The following is a 22,249-nucleotide window of genomic DNA, read 5'->3' on the forward strand; positions in this document are numbered from 1 at the left end:
GTAGCTGAGGGGCGATGGAGGAGCGCTGGCTGTGTGGGCCATGGGCACCCGAGGAAAGGTCAGAAGACGGATGCTAAGGGTCTGGGGGCCGCTCCTATCAGGGCTCTGATGTTTGGGCTGACACGGAGCTGCCTTCCTGGGGGGCCTCGGCTCCTGCCCCCGCCCCGCCCGGCGGAGGGGGGCGTCACCGGCGGGGTTCGGCGGCTCCCGCCTTCCCGCCGCGGGGGCTGATCACCCACGGCCGGCGCATGCAGCCGCGCCGCCGGCACTCGTTCTGGGCGCCGCGGGACGCCCGGGGGCGGCGGCCGTGCCGTGCCGTGCCGGGGGGCGGCGGCGGCTCCCGCAGCCAGAAATTAGGTGTAAAGCAGCGGCTGCGCCCTGCCTCCGCCCCGGCCGCTCCGTCTGCGCACCCGGCGGGCAGTTAGGACCGACGCCCCCCCCACCCCCCCCCGCCCCCGGAGCGGCGGGCAGCGGCGGCGGGAGGAGGCGGTGCCGGGCGGCGGGATGCAGTGCGGGGCCGGGCGGCGGGCGGGCGCGGCGGCGAGGGGCAGAGCCCGGCGGGCGGCGGGGCGGCCCCGCTCCCCGTGAAGAGGCGGCGCGGCAGGGCAGCGGCCGCCGCCATGCAGCCGTTGCACCGGGCCCCGGCGTTGCTGCTGCTGCTGCTTCTGGCCGCTGGTAAGTGAAGGCTGGTGGGGCGGGGGTCGCCGCCATCCCTTCGGGCTGGGGCGGGCCGACCGCCGGGACCCCCCGCGGCGGGGCTGGAGTAGTGCCGGGCAGCGGGCGGGTGTCGGCCCCCTCCCCGGGCACCGGAACGCCTCGAGCACCGGGACCGCAGGCGGGGGGCGGGTCTGCTCCCCCTGCCCCGGGGAACCGTGGCCCGCGATGGCTCCATTCCCCGGGACGCCGGGACCTCTGAGGAGGCAGGTCCCCATCACCCCCCCAACCCCGTTGACCCCCGAGTATCGGGACTTGTCTCGGGTCCGCATCCCCCACCCTGGAGCTCTCCTTGGGTACCGGACATCAGAGCCCTCTGGAGTGGCCGGTCTCTGCCCCGAGACCCCCGGGGGGGTGGATGTCCGGGGGACCCCCGGGCTCCCAGCGCGGGGGCGGGGGCTGGATGCACACGGGTTTCGCCCGGCGGGGACGGGGGCTCATCCAGGGTCTGCCGCCTCAGGGACGGGGTACGCAGCGCTGGTCCCTGCGGGGACGCCGCACGCCGTGGCCGGCACCGACAGCGCTGGCGGGGAGAGGAGAGCGGGGGACGGAGGTCGCCCTGGACGGGGCGGGCTGCCCGCCGCGGGGCTCCGGCAGGGCTGATCCTGCTACGCCAGGGCTGCCCCAAAACCGCCTTCGCTTGTATTGATGGCTTCGTCTGGCGTCGTGGTAATTTTGCTAACTACCGCGAAACTGGCACAAAGGAAGAGGGAACCACAAATTGCTCCGCGTTTCCCCAAGAGCCTCTTCTTGAAATTCGGAGGAGAGGTAGGGTGCCAGGGAAAGGCAATTAAGTGCTGGAATAATTATACTCGGAATAGTTATGAAGGCTCTGCTTCTATTTTTAAATAGTCTGGGGAAATTTCCCAACAAAGGGATCCCCCCCAAAAGACCCGTGAGGCTGAGACTGCCCTCTCCCTCCCTACCCCCATCCCTTTTGTACAGAAATCTGGTTAGTGTGGAACAGGAGTTTTGAACGGGGACATTTAAAGAGTGGGGGAGTCTTTGTCTTGAGTCATTCTGGCAAGGGAGGGAAGGGCTGATTTCACAACCAGTCGCTGTCTTCCAGCACGACCGAGCGGTGATACAGTGACATCCAGCCCCCTGGCACATCTCTCATTACCCCGATCTCCCAAAAATGTTCCTGGGGGAATGTGTCATCTGTGGAGCCGCTCTGTCCATGAGCTGTATGTATGGTGCCTTGCCCCAGTCATCTGGGGCTCCCTAAAGAGGAGGGATAAAGCCTTTTAGGTTTGCAAACAATAGTGAGCTTAAATAGCAAAATGGATTGGAAAACCTGTTGGGGTTTTGTGCCAATACTCTGTGGCACAGAAGCAATAAGCCTTTCCAGAGCTGAGCAGGGAGCCAGTTTTGTGGCTTCCTTCAGTCGGGTTGTCCCTATTAGGGAAAACCTTGGGCACTTCTGGCAAAGGTCTTTTAGCGGTGTCTCAGGAGGAGAGACGTGTCCCCAAATTCAGCCAGACCTCTGCCTCCTCCACAGAGGAGGGCAAGGTGTGTGGGGCGGGAGCTGCTGTATTCCCACCCCGCCAATCTGCCAGTGAGGGTTGGCCACATCCCCATCGCTTGAAAGCTACGTTTGCTCTGCAGAGAAAGGAGATGGACCTCATGGTGGTTTTAAAATCTGGTGGCTGAAAGGACCACAGCTGATACTGCTGTGCTGAGGGGAGGATGTGTTTCCTATTCTGCTGAGGCTGCTAGAAACTTTCTAGTATTGCTGTCCAGCTGGTGATGATACGGAGGACTTGGATCCTTGGCTTTCCCTGTGATCCTCTCTGCTGTCCCAGCAGGGAGAGGCGTAGGGGTGGGAGGTGAGCAGCAGCTCCGAGGGACAGCTCAGTTCCTAATCTAGTGAAACTGGTAATTCTGGTGGGTTGTGGCAGCTCTGGGGGGCTGGACTCAGTTGGCCAGGCATCTCTGGACACCTGGTTTCCTACCTAGATGGGAGGTCAGAAATGGAGATGCAGACTGCTGGGAATTTATAAATCAGGCCCTGTTTTGGTTAGTAGGTTTGCTCAGCTATTTAGGATCTGTTCCACTCTGGGATAATTCAGTGCACTCTGGCCTCCCTCCTCCAGTCCTGCAGGGCAGGAATGGTAAAAACTTGAGAGAGAACTGGGGGGACTGAGTGCAATTCCCTGCTGGGGGAGAGGCATGCTTCCTGCAGCGTGCTTCCCAGGAGCAGGAGCCTCCGCAGACCTGCGGGATGGGCTGAAACGGGACGTGCACCTCGTTGGGGTCCCAGCAGACTGGGGTCTGCTGGCAGAGTGTGGAAACATCTCTCCAGGCTCTGGGGTATCTAAGTGTTTTTGCAAATAGGCAAATGATGTGGTTAAAAGCAGGGGGAGAAGGGAAGGGATTGGTCTCTTCCCTCTTGTCTCCCCAGGTGCTTGTCTGCATGTGGGCTATTTAAGTGTTTGGGTTTTTTTCCCTTTCTGCCTGCTTAGAAGATTCCTTGTTAGCATTGTGTGAATGAGCCCAAGATGAGGGAGTATAAATCAGGATGGATGAAAATTCCCAGTAGTCAGTTTTTCCTTGGTCTCTTCAGTGCCATAAGGAAATGTTCATTTAATTATAGGCATCAGGGGTAGAAATAACTACATTAAGCCCTCAAGGGGAAGCTGCCGGCGATGAGCTGCAGATCAGAGCACACAAAAGTTTTTTTCCACTTGCTCAGTGTGGGAAGAAGCTCTGGCATTTTGTGGGTACCTGAATGAGCAGCAGCGACAGCCCGGCTGCAGGGCCAGGGGCAGAGGGGCTCTGCGGGGAAGGTGCATCACGGCCCGCAGCTGGCAATCGGGTGAACTTGCTTCCTGTTCTTGCTGGCTATTGAAACACGTAATCCCAAAAGAATGGAGAGAGGCTATTTGTCAGCCACACGAGCGCAGCCCGCACAGAGGCAAAGCAAACACGTGCACTGGTTTGTTCAGAGGGCCGGGGATGCTGGCAAGGGACATACGCCCTGATGGGGCTCGGATCAGCCCCCCACCATCCCTGTGCCTGGTTAAGGCCCGTTGTGGTTACCAGGGTTTGGATGTACACTCTTCTTCTGGGGATAATTATTTACTGCTCTGAGGCCAGCTTTGCAGTCCTCCTCTGTACAACAACTGTAACCACTCTCGGCTCTTCCTATCCTGTCTGATGTGTTGTGAAGGGAGTCAGGACCTGTATGTGTGCCCCGGGACTACCAAACCTTTGCATGAGCTTTTCCGCCTAGGATGCGTGAGGTTGGTTGGAGCGTGGAGCCTCTTGAGGGTGAGACTGCTGCACGGCATGCCAGCGTGTGGCAGGGTGTTCCTCACTGCCCTGCAAGAGGGGCTGGAGCAGAGTGTAACCTTTTTGTGCTCAGTGCTGTGCCCAGTGAGTTTTAAAGATCTTTTGGGATGTAAAAGGCTTCTGTTATATTTTGATGGGTGACAATGTCTCGAGGGAAGTCCCTCCTGCATCTGCCGTGCTGCTTGCTCTGCCTGGGCAGGGAGGCTTTGAAGACAAAGCAGCCACAAGCCTTTATTTGGTGTGCTGGAAATCAGACTGAGCACCGTGGGGTATGTGGTCCTGGTTGGGATGGAGCGAGAAGAGGAAGCAGAGGCCTGGCAAGGTGATTTTTAGCAGACAGATGAAATGCTTTGGGCCTGCGAGAGGGCAAAGGAATCTGTGGGCTGTGGTTTTCCTTTTAGATGGTGGCTTTCATCCTGTGGTCTTTTAACCCCAGGGGGACTGTGGGCTGCATTGAGGAGGCCTATGAAAGGTAACCGAGGAAAGAAAATTCACTTTTGCTGTATACAGCTGTCTACCCGATGCTGTTTCCCTAGGGGCTGCATCTCCCCCGCTCCCCGAGCTGGGAACTGCCACTGTCGGTAGCGAGAAGCGTGGAGGAGAGCAGACGCTGCAGCAGCAGAGGAGGAGGTGTGAAGGCTACGAGACGATCTGGGGTGGGAGCGAAACCAAACAGTCTGGGAGACTGAAACCAAGCAAGATTGTGACTCCCGGCATGAGTGGTTGAGTGAAGGGGAAAGGACAGACAGGCTTGTCTGAGTGGCCATGACCTGTTTGTGTGGAGTCTCTCCTGTGGAGATGGGTGGTGGTGCTTAGAGCAGTCCTGATGTTACTGATCGTAACGACAGGAGACCTGACTTCTCAGCGCTGGGGTGAGGATGCCCGGCACCCCTGGACATCAGGTCCCTGGTGCACATGTGCTGACAAAGGGCACGTCTGCAATTACCTGCAGAAGTAGGTGCATCTTCTGGCAGTGCCTTGCCATTTCCCGTGGGTATACCTGGGTCTGTGTGCTGTAGGTGTTCTCTGCTGAAATGCCAGGGGAGCAAACGTTGGCAGTCTTTCGCAAGGTAGCACCTGCTCGGTACGTGCAGACACGCACACCCTGTAGCCTGGTGTTTGAGCTCTCTGATTATGCTAGCTGTAAAGATCTGTAAAAGCTTAAAGATGCTGGTACAGCTACCGTGTGCTCTAGGATCTCCCTCTGAAGAGTTGTAAGTGGTCTAGTGCAGCGTGGGAGAGCAGCAATAAGGCCGTGTGGAAGCTGGACTGGGAGATGTCTTTTAGGTGGAGCATCCCAGCATGGGTATGGTCCATAACTCTGAATTAGCACCAGAAGAACTTGGTCATCTCATGTGCTTCCCTGTGCAAGCTATTGAGGGTCTGAGGGGCAGAGACTCCAGGTGAGCATGCGGAAAGAGCTTGGACATCCCTCAGCTGAACAACAGTTCCTTCTCTTCCTCCGCTGTCTGGGGTCGGGATCCTTTTTTTGTTACTCAAATTACTCTGTGTTTTGTTATGTTCTGCCCTGGGGCCTCTCTCCTCTCTGCCCTTGGGCCTTGCTCCTCAGCTTTTCCAGGCACGGTGGTCTGGGGGAGGGAATATCCCCGGCAGATGCTTCCCTCATCTGGTCATTGTGTTTCTGTCCTAACTGATTATCAGTAAATGACCCATTTCTGACCCAGCTCTCCTAGGAAATAACATTGTGGGATAACCCCTGGGTTTGGGGTGGGCTTGAAAGGAAGGTCAACTGTAGCAGGGCCAGATGGACATTGTTGCAGCTGCTGCATTGGCAATACTGAGATGCTCTGACCCCCTCCCTGGTACCCGTTGTGTAACTGCGCTTGGGCGGTGGTGTACGGGCTCTGCTAGTTGGTGGTGAGAGGCAGGTAAGTCGGAGTGAGGGCTGTTCCCTTCAGCAGGCTGATCCTGCCTTCGTGGCAGTGCGGTGTAGCCACAGCACCCAGGAAGGAGAGGTAAAACCAACCTTCAGTTGGGTAAACTGAAGGGCACACCAGCCCCTCTATAGGTCAAGCCGATGTGATGACATCTTAAGGGATGTTTGTGTGTTTCCTTGGAGAGAAAATTGAGGCTTGCTTGTTGTTAATTAAAAAACAAGAACATTTTAAAGGCTGTTTGACAGGGTCACATCCAGATTCCGTTTCATCTCCCCAAATCCCTCCTCTCATTACAGCTGGATACAGAAATGACTTATTTTCTCTTTCACTTCTAGTGCTATTCCGTAGGCCAGTTGGGAGCTTTAAACAGCTGTCCTGTCCTGTGGAGAGGTGGCTTGCCTTGTGGCAAAGGGATAAAGTGGTTCTTGGTCAGCTAATGTAGAAAATACTTTGGGGTTCTTTCAGAATTGTTTAGAAATGTGAAACTGCTCTTACAGCAGTTTGGGAGAGATGGCAGATGTTCTTTCCTCAGTTTTATTTTTTTTCTGTTGTTGAGCGAAACTCCCCCATCTGCCTTGTCCAGGGCTGTTGCCTCGAATCTTCTGCTGAGCTGAACAGACCAAGCTTTGCCGCTTTGACTTGGAACCGTTTTCTGAGGGGCCAGTGGGGTCAGCAACTAGCAAATTCATTTCATCTGTGTATCCTCCTGGCTGGCTCTTTTCCCGTGGCCTTGGAAAGGTAACACTGCAGTATTGTTCCCTGTTGTTGAAATCACCCTATTCTCCTCCTTGCAGAGGTGAAGCATCTTTTGCAAGGTCAGCGTTACCTCCATGCATCACCTTTGTGGGTGCTAGCAGCTGGAGAGCTCGCAGCCGGCACGGGAGCTCCCGTGCTGGTTTTGGTGCTCTCTCGTTGCCTTTGTTCCCTCTCCCCACTCCACCTACCTCTCCCACTTTCTCTCCTTTCTCGCCCCTCCTTCTGTCTGATCTGGGGAGGGTTTTTCCTCCCGTGCTCACAGCCCTGCCGTTTCCCCGAAGGCTGGCTGCCCTCTTTAGCATGCAGAGCCTCATCTCCTCCAGGTTACACAGAGGTGCCGCAAAAATAGAAATGAGAGACAAACGCCCCATTGAAGCAGCTGGCGAGCCCTGGCTCCGTTCCCTGCTCCCTCCCATCTACAGTCGCAGGGCTTTATTCATGTGTGTTTCTTTTTTCCTGTCGCTTGATCTGTCTTTTGAAATACAAAATTGGGAGACTGATGGCTGACAGAAGTCATCTAATCCCTGTTCCCCATCCTAGGAGGAAAACGGCTACCCACCGATGTCTTAGGCGTTAGATTTCCTCTTTTGGCTGTGCTCCCCTGCCTCCCAGCTCAGCCTGCGCTTTGATTCTTTCTTTGCCTCGGAGTCGACAGCTGTGTTGAGCTCCTTTATGAGATGCTTGGAAGAGAGAGGGGGAAGATGGCAAATCTTGGCTGTGCTGCTTGGTACCCCAAGCCTTTGGGTGGTTGCTGGTGCAAAAGGTATGAAGGGGCGTCAGGATGCTGTCTGCAGAGGTACCAGTTTGTATGCTGGTGCAACAGTGCCGTTAGTCCTGTGGTGCTGGTACGGAGGGTTCCCCCAGGCCAGCCTCTGCATCCCGTGCCTGTGAATCAGGCCTGAAGGTGTTATCCCACTCCAAATCCACCCCAGGAGAAACCTGGCTTGCTCAGGCTGTGTCTATTAATGACTCATTCTTAGGGATGAGGTGGTGTAGTTTTATCTTGGGCTGAGGAGAGCAGAGCTTCCCAGTAAACAAGATAATGCAGCTTAGGGGGTTTTAACTGGGTAAACACTTCAGAGTTAAATGAGGGTAAACAAACTCCCAGGATCTGAGCTTCCTGCATGGATGGGATTAGCTCTCTGGGTGCCCAGGTTCACCTGCCATGAGATGTCTGTTGCAGAGGTGGTGGGACGGGCTGTGTCTGAGCTCTGGGAGCAGCCCAAACCGGGGGTAGCTGATGGAAACTGAGGGTCTCGAACCAGTCTTTGGAGCTGGCACAGAGTTACATTTTGAGGCTTTGCCTAGCTGGCTGGGGGACCTGGGATGTGCGTTGTAGCCAAGGCATCACATCAGCCATGTCTCTGTTGAAGGGAGTTGGAGGAAACTGAAGCATTGGGGTGGATAAAGAGCTGACGTAGGATCCAGGCAGTCAGCTGCAGTCCCAGCTACACCAAACTTTCCATGTGGCCTTGGACCTGCTGTGGTCTCTCCCCGTCCTTCTGCTCCTCTTTCCTGGATAACTTTGAGAATAATGTTCCCTTTCTCCCCCTCGCTGCTCTCTGTCATGTTTGCTTAAGCTGTAAGCTCCTCAAGACACGTGCTCTCTCCACTGGGCTGCGCGGGGCTCGGCAGTGCTCTCCGGTAGAGATGCAGGTGTCTTGTGTCAGCCTGGGGAAGCCCAGTCTCGGCACCATCGCGCTGGAGCCTGGTGAGCACCTCTGAATCGGCGCGGGGGCTGGCCTGGCCAGGTCTCTCCGGATCCGTGCTTGTGCACAAGAGATGTGCGAACTCTCATTTCCAGCCGTGGACTTCACTGTGTGCGCACAGCTCACAGGGAGCCGGCGCATCCCCAGGGATGCCCAGAGGCACTTTGGTTGGCTCCGTGATGCTGCGGTAGCTTCCTTCCCCTTTGATACTCTGCCTCTGTTGCTGTTCCCTTTTTGTTGCTGCGCTGGCCTCAGCTGATCTTGCCCTGGATCAATAGAACAAAATAAACAAGATTGAGAAGTGCCGAAGCCTGGCCCAAGTATATATGGGAAAGAGTAACCAGTATTGGATTTTGCTCAGTTCAGAGAATAGTGGAGGAAGGTGGAGAGGGTCAGAGCAGGCAGAAGGCTTGAGAAATGCATTGCTGGCTTCCAGCGTTCCCAGGACAGGTTTGGTAATCAGCCTGGCAAGTGAGCAGCAACTCCCAAACTTTTTGTGCCAACAAGCCGATGTTTTCAGTGAAAGCACCAGGACCAACCCATCTGCCATTGCCCCATAGCTCATCTTGGCACTTGCCCTGATGTGAATTTGTCCTTCTGGGACATGGAGTCATAGGACGTAGTGGTGGGAAGGAACCTCGGGAGGTTGCCTAGCCTGTGCCCTTGCCTGAAGGCAGTTCGGCTCTGTTTAAATCCTTTCTGGCCATGTGTATCCAGATCTGCTTGCAGCATCCAGGTGATGTCTCAGCAGTGCTTTGTAAAATCTCTCTATTTCTGATACTTCAGGACTGTGCAAGCATTTTCACATCTGCATTCCAGTGATATCTCAGAGCTGTTTCTAATAGAGGAGTTTCTCCTCCTAAGATATTTCTAATGGATGGTTTCCCATCTTGTATCAGAAATGTTTGGTGCTAGTTCTCAAGGTGGTGACTTATCATTTTGTACTATTTCTTTTCATAATATTTCCATTATTTCCATTCTCAAGATCACCTAGCTGTACCTACAGTCTTTCTGTGCAGTGAGGATGTCTCCTTGCTTTGTGTCCTTGGGTAATTTCATTATTATGTTCCTAATTTTTGTTCCAAGGTCACATAGGAAAATGTTAAAGAACAGCAGATCCAAGGACAGACCTTGAAAAATTCCACTAATAGCCTCCCTCCAGCACAAGCCTCTGTCATTTTTCATATAGCCAATGTCTTACAGTTGCCTTACAGTTTTCCTGCTAATCCGTGTCTTTTCTTGCCTCTCTTGTAATTCGGCATGAGGCACTGTATCAGATATTTTACTGAAGTCCAGTTGGATTAGATCTGCTGCATTTCTCCTGTCTAGAAAATCAGTTATCAAAGAAAAATACCAAATTAGTCTTCATTTCAGCTTATTCAATTAGTTCAGTTCAGTGACTAGTTCATTAAGAATTGAGAAACTGAGTATGAGCTGAGAAAGCGGGAAAACTTGTCTTTTTCTTCTATGAATAAAAATCAGCTGTGAGAAGATGAGGTCTTCTAGTTTTAATGTGCTGAAGAACAGAGGGCTAGGAAGCAATTGGTTCAGTTCACCGAAATTAGTTACTTTGCTTGCTTAACAAAACTGTTTTAAATGTAAAGCATGTTTTGGTAATCTCATTTTTTCCTTATGTCTCCATATTTATCATGCTATTTATCGGTTGAATAAAGCCAAGTTCCAGGTGCTGTTTTCTTGCATTTTGAATGAAGTTCAATATGTATGCGAATGTACCTTGACACAAATCACAATTAAAGTCTCATCTAGGAATCAAGAAGTGTCAGTCAAACCTTCTAATATATAAAATGGAAATAACAAGGATATAATTGTTGAAAGAAAAATGTAAAATGCAACCTGCCTCCCTGCTTAGCGTTAGGTAGATGTTTGCCGTTGGTACATTTTAATTCTTACCTGGGACAGTCAGCCCTTCCTTATGAAAACAAAAATGTTAACGCAAAATGAAGTTCAAATCAATGACTTAAAAATAGATTTCCAGCCTGCTGATTTAAAACATGATTAATATTGGTGATGTAAATAATTTTAGTTTAAATAATTTCCCCTGCATATAATATAGCTGCATATCAGGAGCACTAGGGTGAAATCTTGCCTGGATGATGGTCGGATAGGCAACTGTCATTGACTTCACAGGGCCAGAATTTCATGGCTCAAGTATAAGACATTCCGCCTCCTCTCCAGGATGGGTGATGAACAAGCCCTCCCTCCTTTCAGAGAAGCAAAAAAACTTCAGGGATGGTGAACCGTCACTGCCCCATTGCAGAGAGGTGCCCCAGGCTGGATGGCTGCTGGGCACAGGCTCCTCCTGGGTGTGAAGGCTCCTCTGCCTGGTTGTGGATGTTTCCCAAAATACTCTGATTTTATTCATCAGCTGAGAGCACAGCTGGTCTGGGGGGCAGGTTACCCCGAAGGCAGGTGTGTGCAGCAGGTTGGGTTGGCAGGAGCAGGCTGCAAGGAGAAGACAAGTGGGTGTCAGTCCTATCCCTGATACAGGTTTATTGTCGTTATACAGGGACCTTGTGCCTCTGCCTTGCTTCCTCGGAGGAGCCAACTGCCGATGGCCTCACGTCAACCTCCCTGCTGGAGTTTGCCATGATGTCCCACCTGGAGGCCATGAATGAGCAAACCAGCCCAGAGGCTGCGGAGCCTGATCTTGCCCCCGGATCTCTGCATGCTGCCCCGGGATCGGGCTTTGCCAGCGAGGAGAATGAGGAGTCCAAGATCTTACAGCCTCCGCAGTACTTCTGGGAAGATGGGGGAGAGCTCAACGACTCCAGCCTGGACTTGGGACCGGCAACAGGTAGGTTATTTTTACCCCATTCTTCCTCCCTGCGCTGCAGGGACTCTGGGGAGGTGGAAGGATGCAGGGATCTGTTTTCCTGCTTTGACACGACTCTTGCTAAGAGGGCCTGAGATTAAACGTCAGCTCTATTTTCTCACCTCAGTGCCTGATGTGTCCCCAGTGAACCCTGAGCAAGCACAGACTTTAGAAACCAAGTTACAGCTGAGCCTTTATTCCTGAGCTGCTATATGCTGGGAAAAGTATTGCCTCCACCTAGTTTCCCATCGCCTCACGCCCTTCTTTCTCTCCCTCCTTCCCCCTTTTATGCTCTCTTCTCTCTCCCTTCTTTCTGTTGCTGTCAGTTAAGCACAACCTAAAGGTCTCAAGACCCCAGCTCAGAGATCAAGGCTATTGAGGGGTTTGAGTCAAAGCTGGGTTCCTTGGGCCAAATTCTGGATTCTTCACTTCTGTGACTTCAGACAGCAGGTTTTCTCCCTTGGGCTGCTGTCCTGCTGCCTACCCTGTCCTGCCTGCTTCCTGGGAACCCATGGCCAGAACGAGTTTCGTTGGCATTTGAGCTTGCTTTCCTCTGTGGAGTGTTTTTTGAGACCACCGAGTCCCCTCAGTGGTCTCCCCCCGAGCCCCTCATTGGCTTTGAGATGCTCTCGGGGAGAGGGATGGGAGGAAGGAGGAGCAGCCTTGCAGGGTTTCCAGTAGCTTAGGAGATTATTTCACATGCTGCTGCTCTTACGTGTCATGTGGGGCATGTATTAAATGTTACCCAGGGGCCAGGCTTCAGCCTTATCCCTCCTCCCTTATCCGGTATCGCTGCCTCCCTCTCAGCGGGTCTGACTGAGGTCTGCAATTGGAAAGCACAAGTCTTGTTTTATCTTCACTCCTATTTCTGTGACCTTAAAAAAGACCTGTGCTCGCACAGGGCTGAGGGCTGCCGCGGTGCTATGGCTCAGGCTGCCCGCTGCGACACAGTGCACGCCGTGCGGGGCAAGGGCCATCCCAGCTCAGGTCTCCAAAGCCCTTTGCTCGCTACCATTGCTGCTAAACTCATCTGGCCCTGCTCTTGCTGCCCGGCGGCTCGTGTGGCCCCCGGGGCACTTGCAGGCCTGGCCGTGGGGAAGCCGTGCAGATGCTGCCTCCACAGCGATGCTGGAGGTGAATGGTGCGTGTTCCCACCAGGGCATCCTTGGGACGTGCTCTGGCTTAGCCGCTCTCACGCGCTGGCAGCGTGCTCAGCGGTGCTTTTATTTGTGTGCCAGCAGGCACCTGCATGTACTCACAGATCTGGACGTGACTTGGCGAACAGCATGTGCTTGTGCATTGAGAGCGAGATGCGCTGGGTACCGAACCCAGCCTTGCCTCTTGCACGTGCCTCGCCCCATTTATATGCAGAACACACTCTTCTCTCCTTCCGTTCTTGCCTGCAGTGCTTTCCTCCATGAACAGATGTGCTCTTTCAGCTGTCCTTTACGCGTACTCTGCCCAATCCACTGCCCGGCTAACCACTTCTGTGCTTCCAAGCGCTATTTTTTCCCCTGGCCGTTGCTGTGTCCGGAGCTCGTGTCTCGGTGGCGTTTCAGAACCTTGGTTAATAGAACAGTTTGAATTATTCAAGAGCTGGGAGCGCATTTCTACTTAAAATTTAATTAGAAACCTGCTGTGTGTCATTTTACAATAAAGGATATTGTAATAGCATCCCTAAATTGGGCGGTGTTCTCCTGTCATACAAAGCCTCTGCATGAGAGATGCACACAGCCAGTGGGTCTTACATGCTCCATGTGTGACAGATGCCATGTGATACCTTGTGGAACTGTGTGATGACATCTGTTAGGTTATTTCCAACATATAAATCCTTTAAACAGTTTCAAACAGCTGCTGTTTAAGAAAAAAAGTTTATGGTATAAGTTTTCCTTATGTGGCGTTTGTCTCCGAATGACAGTGAGGTGTAGCCCACAATAGTTGGTAGCTCTGTCCCAGGCGCTGATTTGAGACTCTATCAATCAAAGCACAAACCAGGATTGTTCGACAACTGGAGAGAGAAAATTCCCTGCTGTGAAAGGAGACCTGAGCTGGCTTCTTTCTGTGTTGGGTGTAAAGATATTGGGCCTGGAATTGGTGGTGGTCTTGCAGATAAGCCAGATCTCCTGAGACTTCAAAGCTGTTATTAGTCATCTCTCTTTTTTATATCTTCTGAAGTCTGCGTGGGGAGACTACTCTGCCTTTGTGTGACTTTGAGACTGCAAGAGATAAAAAGTAATAACAATCTGCAGCTGCTGCTCTTTTTTTTTTTTTTATTTAAGTGCACTCGAATATCCTTTAAAAATATTTCTGGAAAACATGTGGCATCTAGGGCCACCTGTTAGTCCATTAGAAAGTGAGAACAAACTCCCACTGGCAGAGCACAGCTCAGCCTGGGGCTCTGATTCTCCTGAATAATGTGCTTTTGCTGATTTATGCTACGGAACAGTAAATCTATATTGACATCAGTGAGCGCCTGCCTGTGGAAGGACCCTGAGATTTGTCTCATTCTGTCTGAGCGTGCACAGAAGTGCACGCTTGCATGTGTGCTAACCCATGTACAGCTGCTACCCAGTGGAGCTGCATCTGGAAGAGATGGAGTAGGTCTGGTGGGAATATGGATGCTATGTCCTTACAGAAAGAAGTAGCGTGTGACTTCAGCCAAGAGGCAAGTCAGTGGAGCTGTGGAGCTGTTACTTCTGTATCCCACTGCCTTCAGGCTTCCAGGGAACCCAGAAGCTTCTTGGGTTGTAGTTTGGATTGGGCTGGTTTGTTTCATCTTTGGTATCAAATTGGCCTGAGCCACTGATCAACCCTGATGATAGAGTGGACCTGCAGGGGCTCATATCTGGCCCTTCTTGTCCTCCTTTCCTTTCTTCCCACCTTCCCCGTCTTGTTTTGCCTTGAGGGTTCCAATCCTCCATGTTTCCTACTATCACACTGGATTTCCTGGGCAACAGATGCAACATCTCTTCTGGCTTTAGGGCTAGAAGTTGGGAGTCATTAGGGCTGCAGGTCTCCTTGAGTCCCTGATTTTTAGTGAAAGAGTTATATGGTGGCATATCCATTCTGGAGTGCTCTCTGGTTTGCACCTCTCGGTGTTCTCTTCTGGCTCAGTCAGAATGCAGTGCCCCGTGTGTTCCCCTTCCAGTGAAGGCTCTAGGTTGAGGCAGCCTAATCATTATTTGCTGGGAAGTGTGGGCTCCCAAAAACTGATGCAGACTTGTGAACGTCTGGTCAATGAAGGCTTTTAGTCCCTCTCCTCTCTTGTCCAATAGCTGAGCCTCCGAGGATTTGAGTACATTATCACATCTTCCAGTGTGATGGTGGGCTGGCGTGACACTCGCTTTGTTACAGCCAGGGTCTGCTCCTTTAGCTCCGAGGTTGTGGCTTTGAAGACCAAGGCATGACTATGCTGGGAGCTATCAAATATAGTCCTATAGGTTGGTGATTCACTAGGATGGCATGTGGTGCTTTGGGGGGGGAATTGTAATCTTTTAATTATTCATAGTAATTAGCAGAATGGATTTCTGAGAGAGCTAGGATGAGGGACAGCAGGACAGACAAGTTAGAGGGACTGTATTAAAAGAAAAATAAGTTTTCTGACCAGTTAATGGGATAAAATGTCTTCCATCCCAAACTCTTCTCTGATAGTGAGATTCACTTCCTTCCGTGATGAATTACTTGCCTCTGGCCAGAGAGATCCCAGTATCTCTCAGCCTTACTGAAATCTGCTGCCTCTTCATCCAGACTGACAGCAAATCTGCAGTTCTTAATACCATCTTCAACCCAAGCATTAATGAAATGAAGCACCTGGTAAAGACTGTTTACGTAAGAAGCTTAGCGCTGAGCAGCCCCCTGCCTGAGCTCAGCTCCCGGGATGCCTCTTGTTTACGCCCTGGTTTAGCAAACACTGACCCATTAGGTTTTCTATCTCGGGACAAGCCGTCTCGACCAAGACGTTGCTGGCAAAGCCTGACCTGTGACAAAGAGGGTTCCTCTGTGCACAGTGTTATTCTGGTGCAGCTATCCCTGACCGACTCTGTGTTTGGGTGAGGGTGGCTTGTTCTAGCCTCACTGCAGTTGATGCCCTGAGCAGGAAAGGCATGGGGCTGTTTGGGAACAGCTGCACTTGGTGCCCAGTCTCTACCTGAAGCAAATTCCAAGCATGATGAGACCTAACCACTTTGCTACCCTGGGTCTTTCTCTTAACTGTAACTATGATCTCTTTTGTGTGTATGGACCTGTCTTGGAGTCACAGATAGTAACTTCTCCTGGCTGTTCTGGAAGATTAGGATAATAGCCCAAACTGGCTCAATTCCAGCACCAGTAATTGCATTTTGCTTCTTTGAAATCCCCCTGCAGTTTCAATCGGATGGAGTATGCCTTTTTGTGCAGTAAGCCTCACTGCCCTACACAGCAGAACGGTGAGTGGATGTCACCTCAGACCTGGCTGTGTTTTAAGCAGTGAGTAGAGCGCACCTCGCACTTCCCGAAGTTGGCAGGTGCTTTAGTGTGAACGGAGCGGTCGTGCTGTGTCATTGTGGTGGGAGCCCAGAAATGTTCTTGTCTTTATTACAGTGCCTTCTAGTTATCAGTAATTCAATCACTGGTTAACATGATCTTCCAGTTTAATCCAATAAAGACCTTATGGTCAGGTTATGTGTACTAAAGGCAATGAGGGGTCACCCTTTTTCTGAGCTGTCACAGTTGCTTTAAACAGCTCATAGTGGCAAATTCAGGGTAGGGATCTTCATAGGGCAGTAACTGAGACCAGCTCTTCTGAATGAAGGACAAGCAGAAATGTAATGAATTAAATGTCTGGCAGGGGAACAGTGCTTTGACACAGTGCCAACAGTTGGCCCATCTGGTGTCAGGGAAGTTTTGGTATTGATTGCAGAGGAGGCAGGACATCGCCTGAATGGCGGCTCTTGCAGAGGTTTGGAGCTCATGTTCACCTCTCCTGGGGCAAATCATCTCCCCAGGCGAAGGAAATGGATCTGTGCAACCCAGACCTGGCTCTGCTGGGAGATGCAAAGGGCAGGACTTGGAGTGGCAGGAGAGCTGTGCAAGATCATTTCTTTAGAAAATACTGCCTGAGGGTCTTTGCAAGAGAGCTTGGAAGATAAAAGCAGAGGGGGTTGGGGGAGGCAAAGACAGCTGGATGCTGCAGTGTGAGTAATATCTACTGCTGATGGAAAGCATTAAGGGGCGTAGCTAAGGATGTGGTGGCAAGGAGGTGAGGTGGAGGTGTGGAATTTCATATCGGTGAACCAGACTCCCAGGGGATGGTGTGACTGAGAAGCTCCGGGAGAGAACGTGACGTGGAGCTATGGCTGCCTGCTATGCTCATCAAGTCTACCCCCGCTAGGCTGTTTGGCCAGAGATGCTGAGACAGTTTCATGGCTTCAGCGGGCACTTCTCCTGAGCTGTCCCCCTCTGCGATCAGGCTGGCTCCATTGTGGCTTGGCTGCTCTTGTTTGTGGCTGGAAGGGGTACATGACACACGCAACCTCTGCGTGTGGCCACAAGTTCCTCTCGTGCTCCAACCTACTGCTAATCTTGGTGAGAGACTTTTACAGACCAGACTCTGGCAGGGAAGGAGCTAATGATACATGCAGTTACTACCTCCTCCCTTCCCAGGCACCCTTCTCTTTGACAGCACTCTGCTTCCTCACTGAAGTTTGAGCTGATAAACCAGCCTGATGAATGTGACACTGCAGCCAGCTCCGTGATACCTGTCTCCTTTAACAGAAAACCCTACCCCACTTCTGCAGCAGGAGCACAGGTCACCTGAGTCTGTCTGGCCTCTCTGTTCTGTGGTTGCTATTTCTCCCCACAAAAGCTGGTGGGGACGGGAGTAGATTGCGCTGGCACATGCAGGTGGGAAGGTCTGTGGGTGCGCTTCCATGTGCCCAAGGCATGGGAGCCAGGTGTAGAGGGTCTGCTGAAGGGAGAGGACAACCAGGTGGACCAGTGGGTTGCAGGATCTAGAAGACCACTTGCTGAAGGGGAACTGCTAGCTGAATGTTGGAAGGAGCTGCTAAAACCAGAAGATACGCTTTGAGTCCCCTTAGGGCTGGGAGTAAGGGCAATCGTAGGAAGTGCTGAGAAGACTTTTCCAATGGGGAAGCTCTTAGCTCTGCGTTACACAGATGAGTGACAGAAACCAACTTGTCTGGAAGGAGCCTTGGGAAGATGCTGGGACCAGCTGAGTGGCTGGGATCATACCAAGGAGATAGTGTGCAAAAATTCCTTCAAATCATAGAAGATGGATGTAAGCTAAAAGAAAATATTAGTGCCTTAAAGAGACCCGCTCTTGAGAAGTGGATGGATGCCCTTGGTAGTGAGACAGTAGGAGGTGATTCCAGACAGGAACTAAGTGTCTAGCTGGAAAGTCTGGAAGGAAGGATTGACTCACCATCACTGAACTTCTGAACCTAGAAAGTGATTGAACCCCTTTGGTAACTGGGTTGTATGGAGAGCTCCTTGTTTTATGGAGCATAAACCAGCACTACTCTGACCAAAATGCCTTGAGTTTCACTGTTCTTCGTGTAAATCTAAGTAACAGCCCTCACCGGAGTTGAGGTTATAACCAGTGTGGTCTTATGAACCAGACGGGAGAAGGATGCTCCCAGCTTAGCATGCAGGATAGTGGGGAGACTGGTGGCAAGTGGGGATGTTAATGCAATTAGCAGTGAGCATGAGGACTCCTGTATCTGCTTCTGCCTTGCTGATTTGTGGGCCCAGAGAAGCAGCTCAGGTTTCCGTGTTTAGTGCCTTGTAAGACAGAAGCCTGCTGGGAGAGAGTGGGGTGGGTTCTCCCTGAGCTTCTATCGCCCTGGAGAGATGGCAGAGGCATCAGTCCCTCCGACATCCTTAGAAGGGTGTTGGTGGAAAGGCGGCATGGCTGCACCACATGGGGCTTTCCCTGACGGGAGCTAGCTTATCGGTGACAGAACACCTTAAGGAAAGGTTGAATGTGTGACTGCAAAGGAGAGCTGACAGGCCAGGAGCATTTCTAGCTCCCGTGGGGCAAACCTCATGCTGCTTTTTCCTGGTTTGTTTTTCTGCTGTGCCCATCTGTCAGTTCTTGCTCTCCTCCAGGTGGGAAGAGGGGCAGGGAAGAGAGGAGGTGCAGAGGAGTCAAGAATAGCTGAGAGTGTCTTTAGGCAGAGGAGATGGCAGACTGGATCACTGATCCTTGAAAATAACATCTCATCTGACAGGGCCTTTTTTTTTAGGGGTGAAACCCTCACTTTTCATCCACAGCACGTCAGGACAGGCAGTGTTCCTGCTGAGGTTAGTGGTTTTGGTGCAAGCCCTGAGTATCCCTGCAGCAGGAGCAGCAGCAGAGCCCTGGGAAATGCACTAAACCTTCATCATCTCTCTGAAGAAGGTCCCGACCTAATGTCCTCAATCCCGTGGTCTGTGGCTGTTCCTCCTGTTAACCACCATCCATCTAGCAAGGCACTGGCTGTATCTGCAGACACCGGGACGTATGGCTGTTGGTAAGGGCCTTCGGGAAGACCAGTGCCAGGCAGCAGAGGAGAGATGCTTTTTGTTTGTCTGTGCTGCTGCTGATTGCTCTGACCAGCCTCCTTGGCCTCTGAGGGAGCATCACCAGGTAGGCTGTTGGGTAGCAGTACTCTGAACCCTTGGGGGCTTTGGGTAGAGTCTCAGTCAGGATGGGCGCTTGCAATTGAAACACAGCAGCAAAGCGGACACTGCTTCTGCCTGCGATGGTTGGTAGATCTCAGTGGCCTGTTTGCAGCCAGAGCTAGGAGACAGTCACCACATCACATCCCCGAAGGTCAGCATCTGGAGGGAGCTGCTGACAGCGTGAAGGGAATGAGCTGTTGGTTAGGGAAGCCGCTTGCCAGCTGAACAGGAGCATCTTTGTACCTCCTGCTTGGGGTGGAGGGAGCAACGTGGTCCTCTGCTCAGGAGGGATGGGGGGGAGCACGCAGGAGCAGCATGGGCAGTCCTGGTTGCCAGGGAATATCCAAGGCAATGGATGTGTTTGCTGACATGGCCCTCCCTGCCTGGGAGCTCGCACCCGCTTTGGCAGCAGCAAGTGATGGATTGGAGTCAGGGATGCACGGAGATTCCTTGTGCAGATCTCCTCTGTGAGGCATCCAGACAGCTGCTGCCCGCTGTGCTCAGTGGAGCATCTGCTTTGGCAGGCGGGAGAGGAGATGGGCCCTTGGGGATTTCAGATAGTCACCTAATAACAGTAACCATAGACAGGGCAGGGTGCTCGTTTCTGGCTGTGGAGGGATCCTCTTCCTTCCCTTTCTCAGTCAGAACATGTGCTGTGCTCATCTTGGGGAGAAAGGGAGTTAATTGGGATGCAGACTGCTGAAACGGAGCTCCTTGGGTACAGGCAATTTCTCAAGAAAGACGAAGGCTGATTTGTGCCTGCTGGATTTGTGGCTGACTGCTGCTACCACCCAGTATCTTTCTGAATCCCGGGTGAAATTAATCCCTGGGTCCCAGCTTGATTCTTAACACTCATAACCTCACCTTGGAGATGCTAGGCATGAAAGCTGTTGTTTACAGATCTCCTGGCTAACAAGTCTGTGAATATACCTTCAGGACAGAAAGGAGCGGGGAGAATGACTGTGTGAGTTATCCCGAGGGAAAGTGGGTTCGCTGGGATGGGACAGGGAGCTGGGGAAGTGCAGAAGGTTGCACTGCACTTATCAGATGGGATGGTTCTTTTCAGTGGCAGGCTACCTGCTCTTAGATGGTCTCTGCCATTTGCCCCCATCTGTGGCTAGGCACATATAATGGGGGCAGCTCTCTGCCTTTCGGAGTTCATGGTTACTTGGGTTGTGACGTGAAGTCTCTTGGATCTCTCTTTAGATTACAGCTTTCCTGCTGCATCTCAGAAGGCCCTGCTGAACGGGAATGGGACGCAGGTGAAAGACAGCTGGGAAACAGCCACTGTCCAGCCGCCAGCGGAATTTGTTGAGCCTGACTTGCACACGGCTTTCTCCAGCACGCTGGAGGAAGAGGAGGGCCTGCTTCCTATAGACCACTCAAGAGGAGGAGTGGAGAGCCTCCAGACTTCTGGGCCAGATGTTACATCTTCTGAACCAGTGGGCCAAGAGGACTCCTTCTCCCTTCTGTTTTCCACAGCTTCCGCCAGGCCAGGCCTTGCGACCGAGGCAGCCATAGGAGGGCAAGAAGAGGACTCTGTTCCTGCAGGCTTAGACCTTGGGAGCAGCATGGGACCAGGTCTTCTGCCTGTTTCCTCTATTTTTTCTACTACTGGTGCTGCGAGGTCTCCCAGTATTTCAGAAGAGTCCTTTGAGGTGACAACTGGGAACACGTGGGCTGTTGGGGGAGCAGATTCAGAGCTGACTGTGACTACCATGAGAGCAGAGTTTGCAGAGACTACGGTGGAGGCTGGTGGCGAAGAACATTCAGCCAGAGAGGAGATCTCGGAGACCACAGTGGGGTGGGAGATGGTGGAGCCCACAGTGCTAACTGAAATGGAGCAGACCGTGGAAACGCCTGCGGGGACACCCTCTCCTGGAGGCAGCTCCCTGGGCACCCAGACTCTTTCTGTCAGTGAGCAGCACCCCACTTCTTCAGCATCTCTGTGGGACAGGGCTGACAAGACTGTGCTGGATCCCATTTGGAACGACACCGACTTGGCCACTGAGACTGTGGCAGCAGAGAGGAGTATGTCACCTCAGGCTGGGGACGCCCGCGTGGCCATGCTGCCCACGCAGCTGCCCTGGGACTCAGCACAGGTAGCACTGGGAGCGGGGAGTGGCTGGGAGGTTGCAGTGGAGATATTTGGGTACTTCTCTCTGGGGGGATGTTTAACCCCTTAACCTTACCCACGTCCTGAAGTCTGAGTAGTGGAAGTAGCTGCTTCTGTTCACCCAGCCAAAACTGAGTTTGGGGGGGTGTTTTTCACACCACTTCTTAAGGGTATCCACATCCTTGGTGAAAGCCCTGCCCCCTAACATCTTCCCTAGCGAACTGCTGCACAAAATCTGCTTCTAATAAATGCCTGCCCTCTGGGGCATGCACAGCAGCAAAAGCGCCTTGTTTCCTCAGCCTGCATTATTGGAAGTGTCAGGACAAAAGCGGCCCCAAGGATTTCTGGAAAGGGAGTGAGAAGGAAGTGCTATTTTTGCTGTTGCTGCCTGCAGGGACCAGATGCAGAGCAGGTGGAGCAGGGTACAGAGATGCGTGAGGATGTTAGTTTAGGAGAGCCTGTGGGAGAGGAGGTGTGAGGTGAACTGCAGTTCCTGAATCCAGCAAACTGGCAGCTGATGAAGGGAAGATAGGTAGCAGGAGCTGGCTGGTGAGAAGGTACCAGGGAAAGCTTTTAATTTTGCTTTCTGCCCCATGGTACTTGAGACTCTCAGCAAGTGACTTAGTCCCTCTGTGCATCTGATTGTTCCTGCAAAGTGCTGCCCTGTCTCACCAGTTTGTTTAAGGACCACAGGGAATCCTGCTTAGGTTTTGTGTTAAGCACTCATCACATACAGGATAAGGCTGCAGGCTAGAGAGCTTTCCACTGAGTACCTGAGTCCTCTTGGAGTCTAGATACAAGTGGAAGGTAAGCTAGGCTCTGGCAAGCTGGCACAGTACCTTGTGCCTGCCCCATGTCCTAGCACTGAAATAGTGTTTCCTCCTTAGTGCAGAGAGGTAGAGGACAGTTACTTCCTTGGAGAAGTGCTTCTCTGGCGGTATGGCACAGCCCCTTGCTCCTGTGCCTTCTGTACCCCGTGCTTGCAGCAGGAGAGCCGAATTCACTACTCAAACCCAGCTGTCTTTGTGTCTTGTCTCTCCAGGTGATCTGCAAAGACTGGAGCAACCTTGCGGGGAAAAACTACATCATCCTGAATATGTCGGATAACATTGACTGTGTAAGTCCGTGGAGATTTGATGGCATGGGGGGAATAGTGCTTAGAGATGTGGAAGCAGGCACAGCTCTTGCTGTCTGCTTTCACTACAAAACAATTTAAAAGGACTAAATGTCAAAGTCCCTGTAGAGGCTGTGGAGAGAAGGGGAGGACGAC

General features: G+C 52.4%; 1 protein-coding gene across 2 annotated transcripts in view; it reads left to right on the plus strand.

The window, feature by feature from the left end:
- The first annotated feature begins 245 nt into the window (after positions 1–245).
- PODXL2 (podocalyxin like 2) overlaps positions 246–22,249 on the plus strand; it is a 33,207-nt gene continuing 11,203 nt past the window's right edge. Inside the window, exons 1-4 of one of the 2 annotated variants that reach the window (XM_054838723.1) lie at positions 246–675; positions 10,899–11,186; positions 20,070–20,965; positions 22,022–22,096. In XM_054838723.1, the coding sequence (XP_054694698.1) occupies positions 621–675; positions 10,899–11,186; positions 20,070–20,965; positions 22,022–22,096 (1,314 nt within the window). In that variant the 5' untranslated portion in view covers positions 246–620. The remainder of the gene's footprint in view (positions 676–10,898; positions 11,187–20,069; positions 20,966–22,021; positions 22,097–22,249) is intronic. The other variant, XM_054838724.1, reaches the window with a different exon arrangement.

Source organism: Grus americana, chromosome 11, assembly GCF_028858705.1.
Source record: "Grus americana isolate bGruAme1 chromosome 11, bGruAme1.mat, whole genome shotgun sequence".
Lineage (NCBI taxonomy): Eukaryota > Metazoa > Chordata > Aves > Gruiformes > Gruidae > Grus > Grus americana.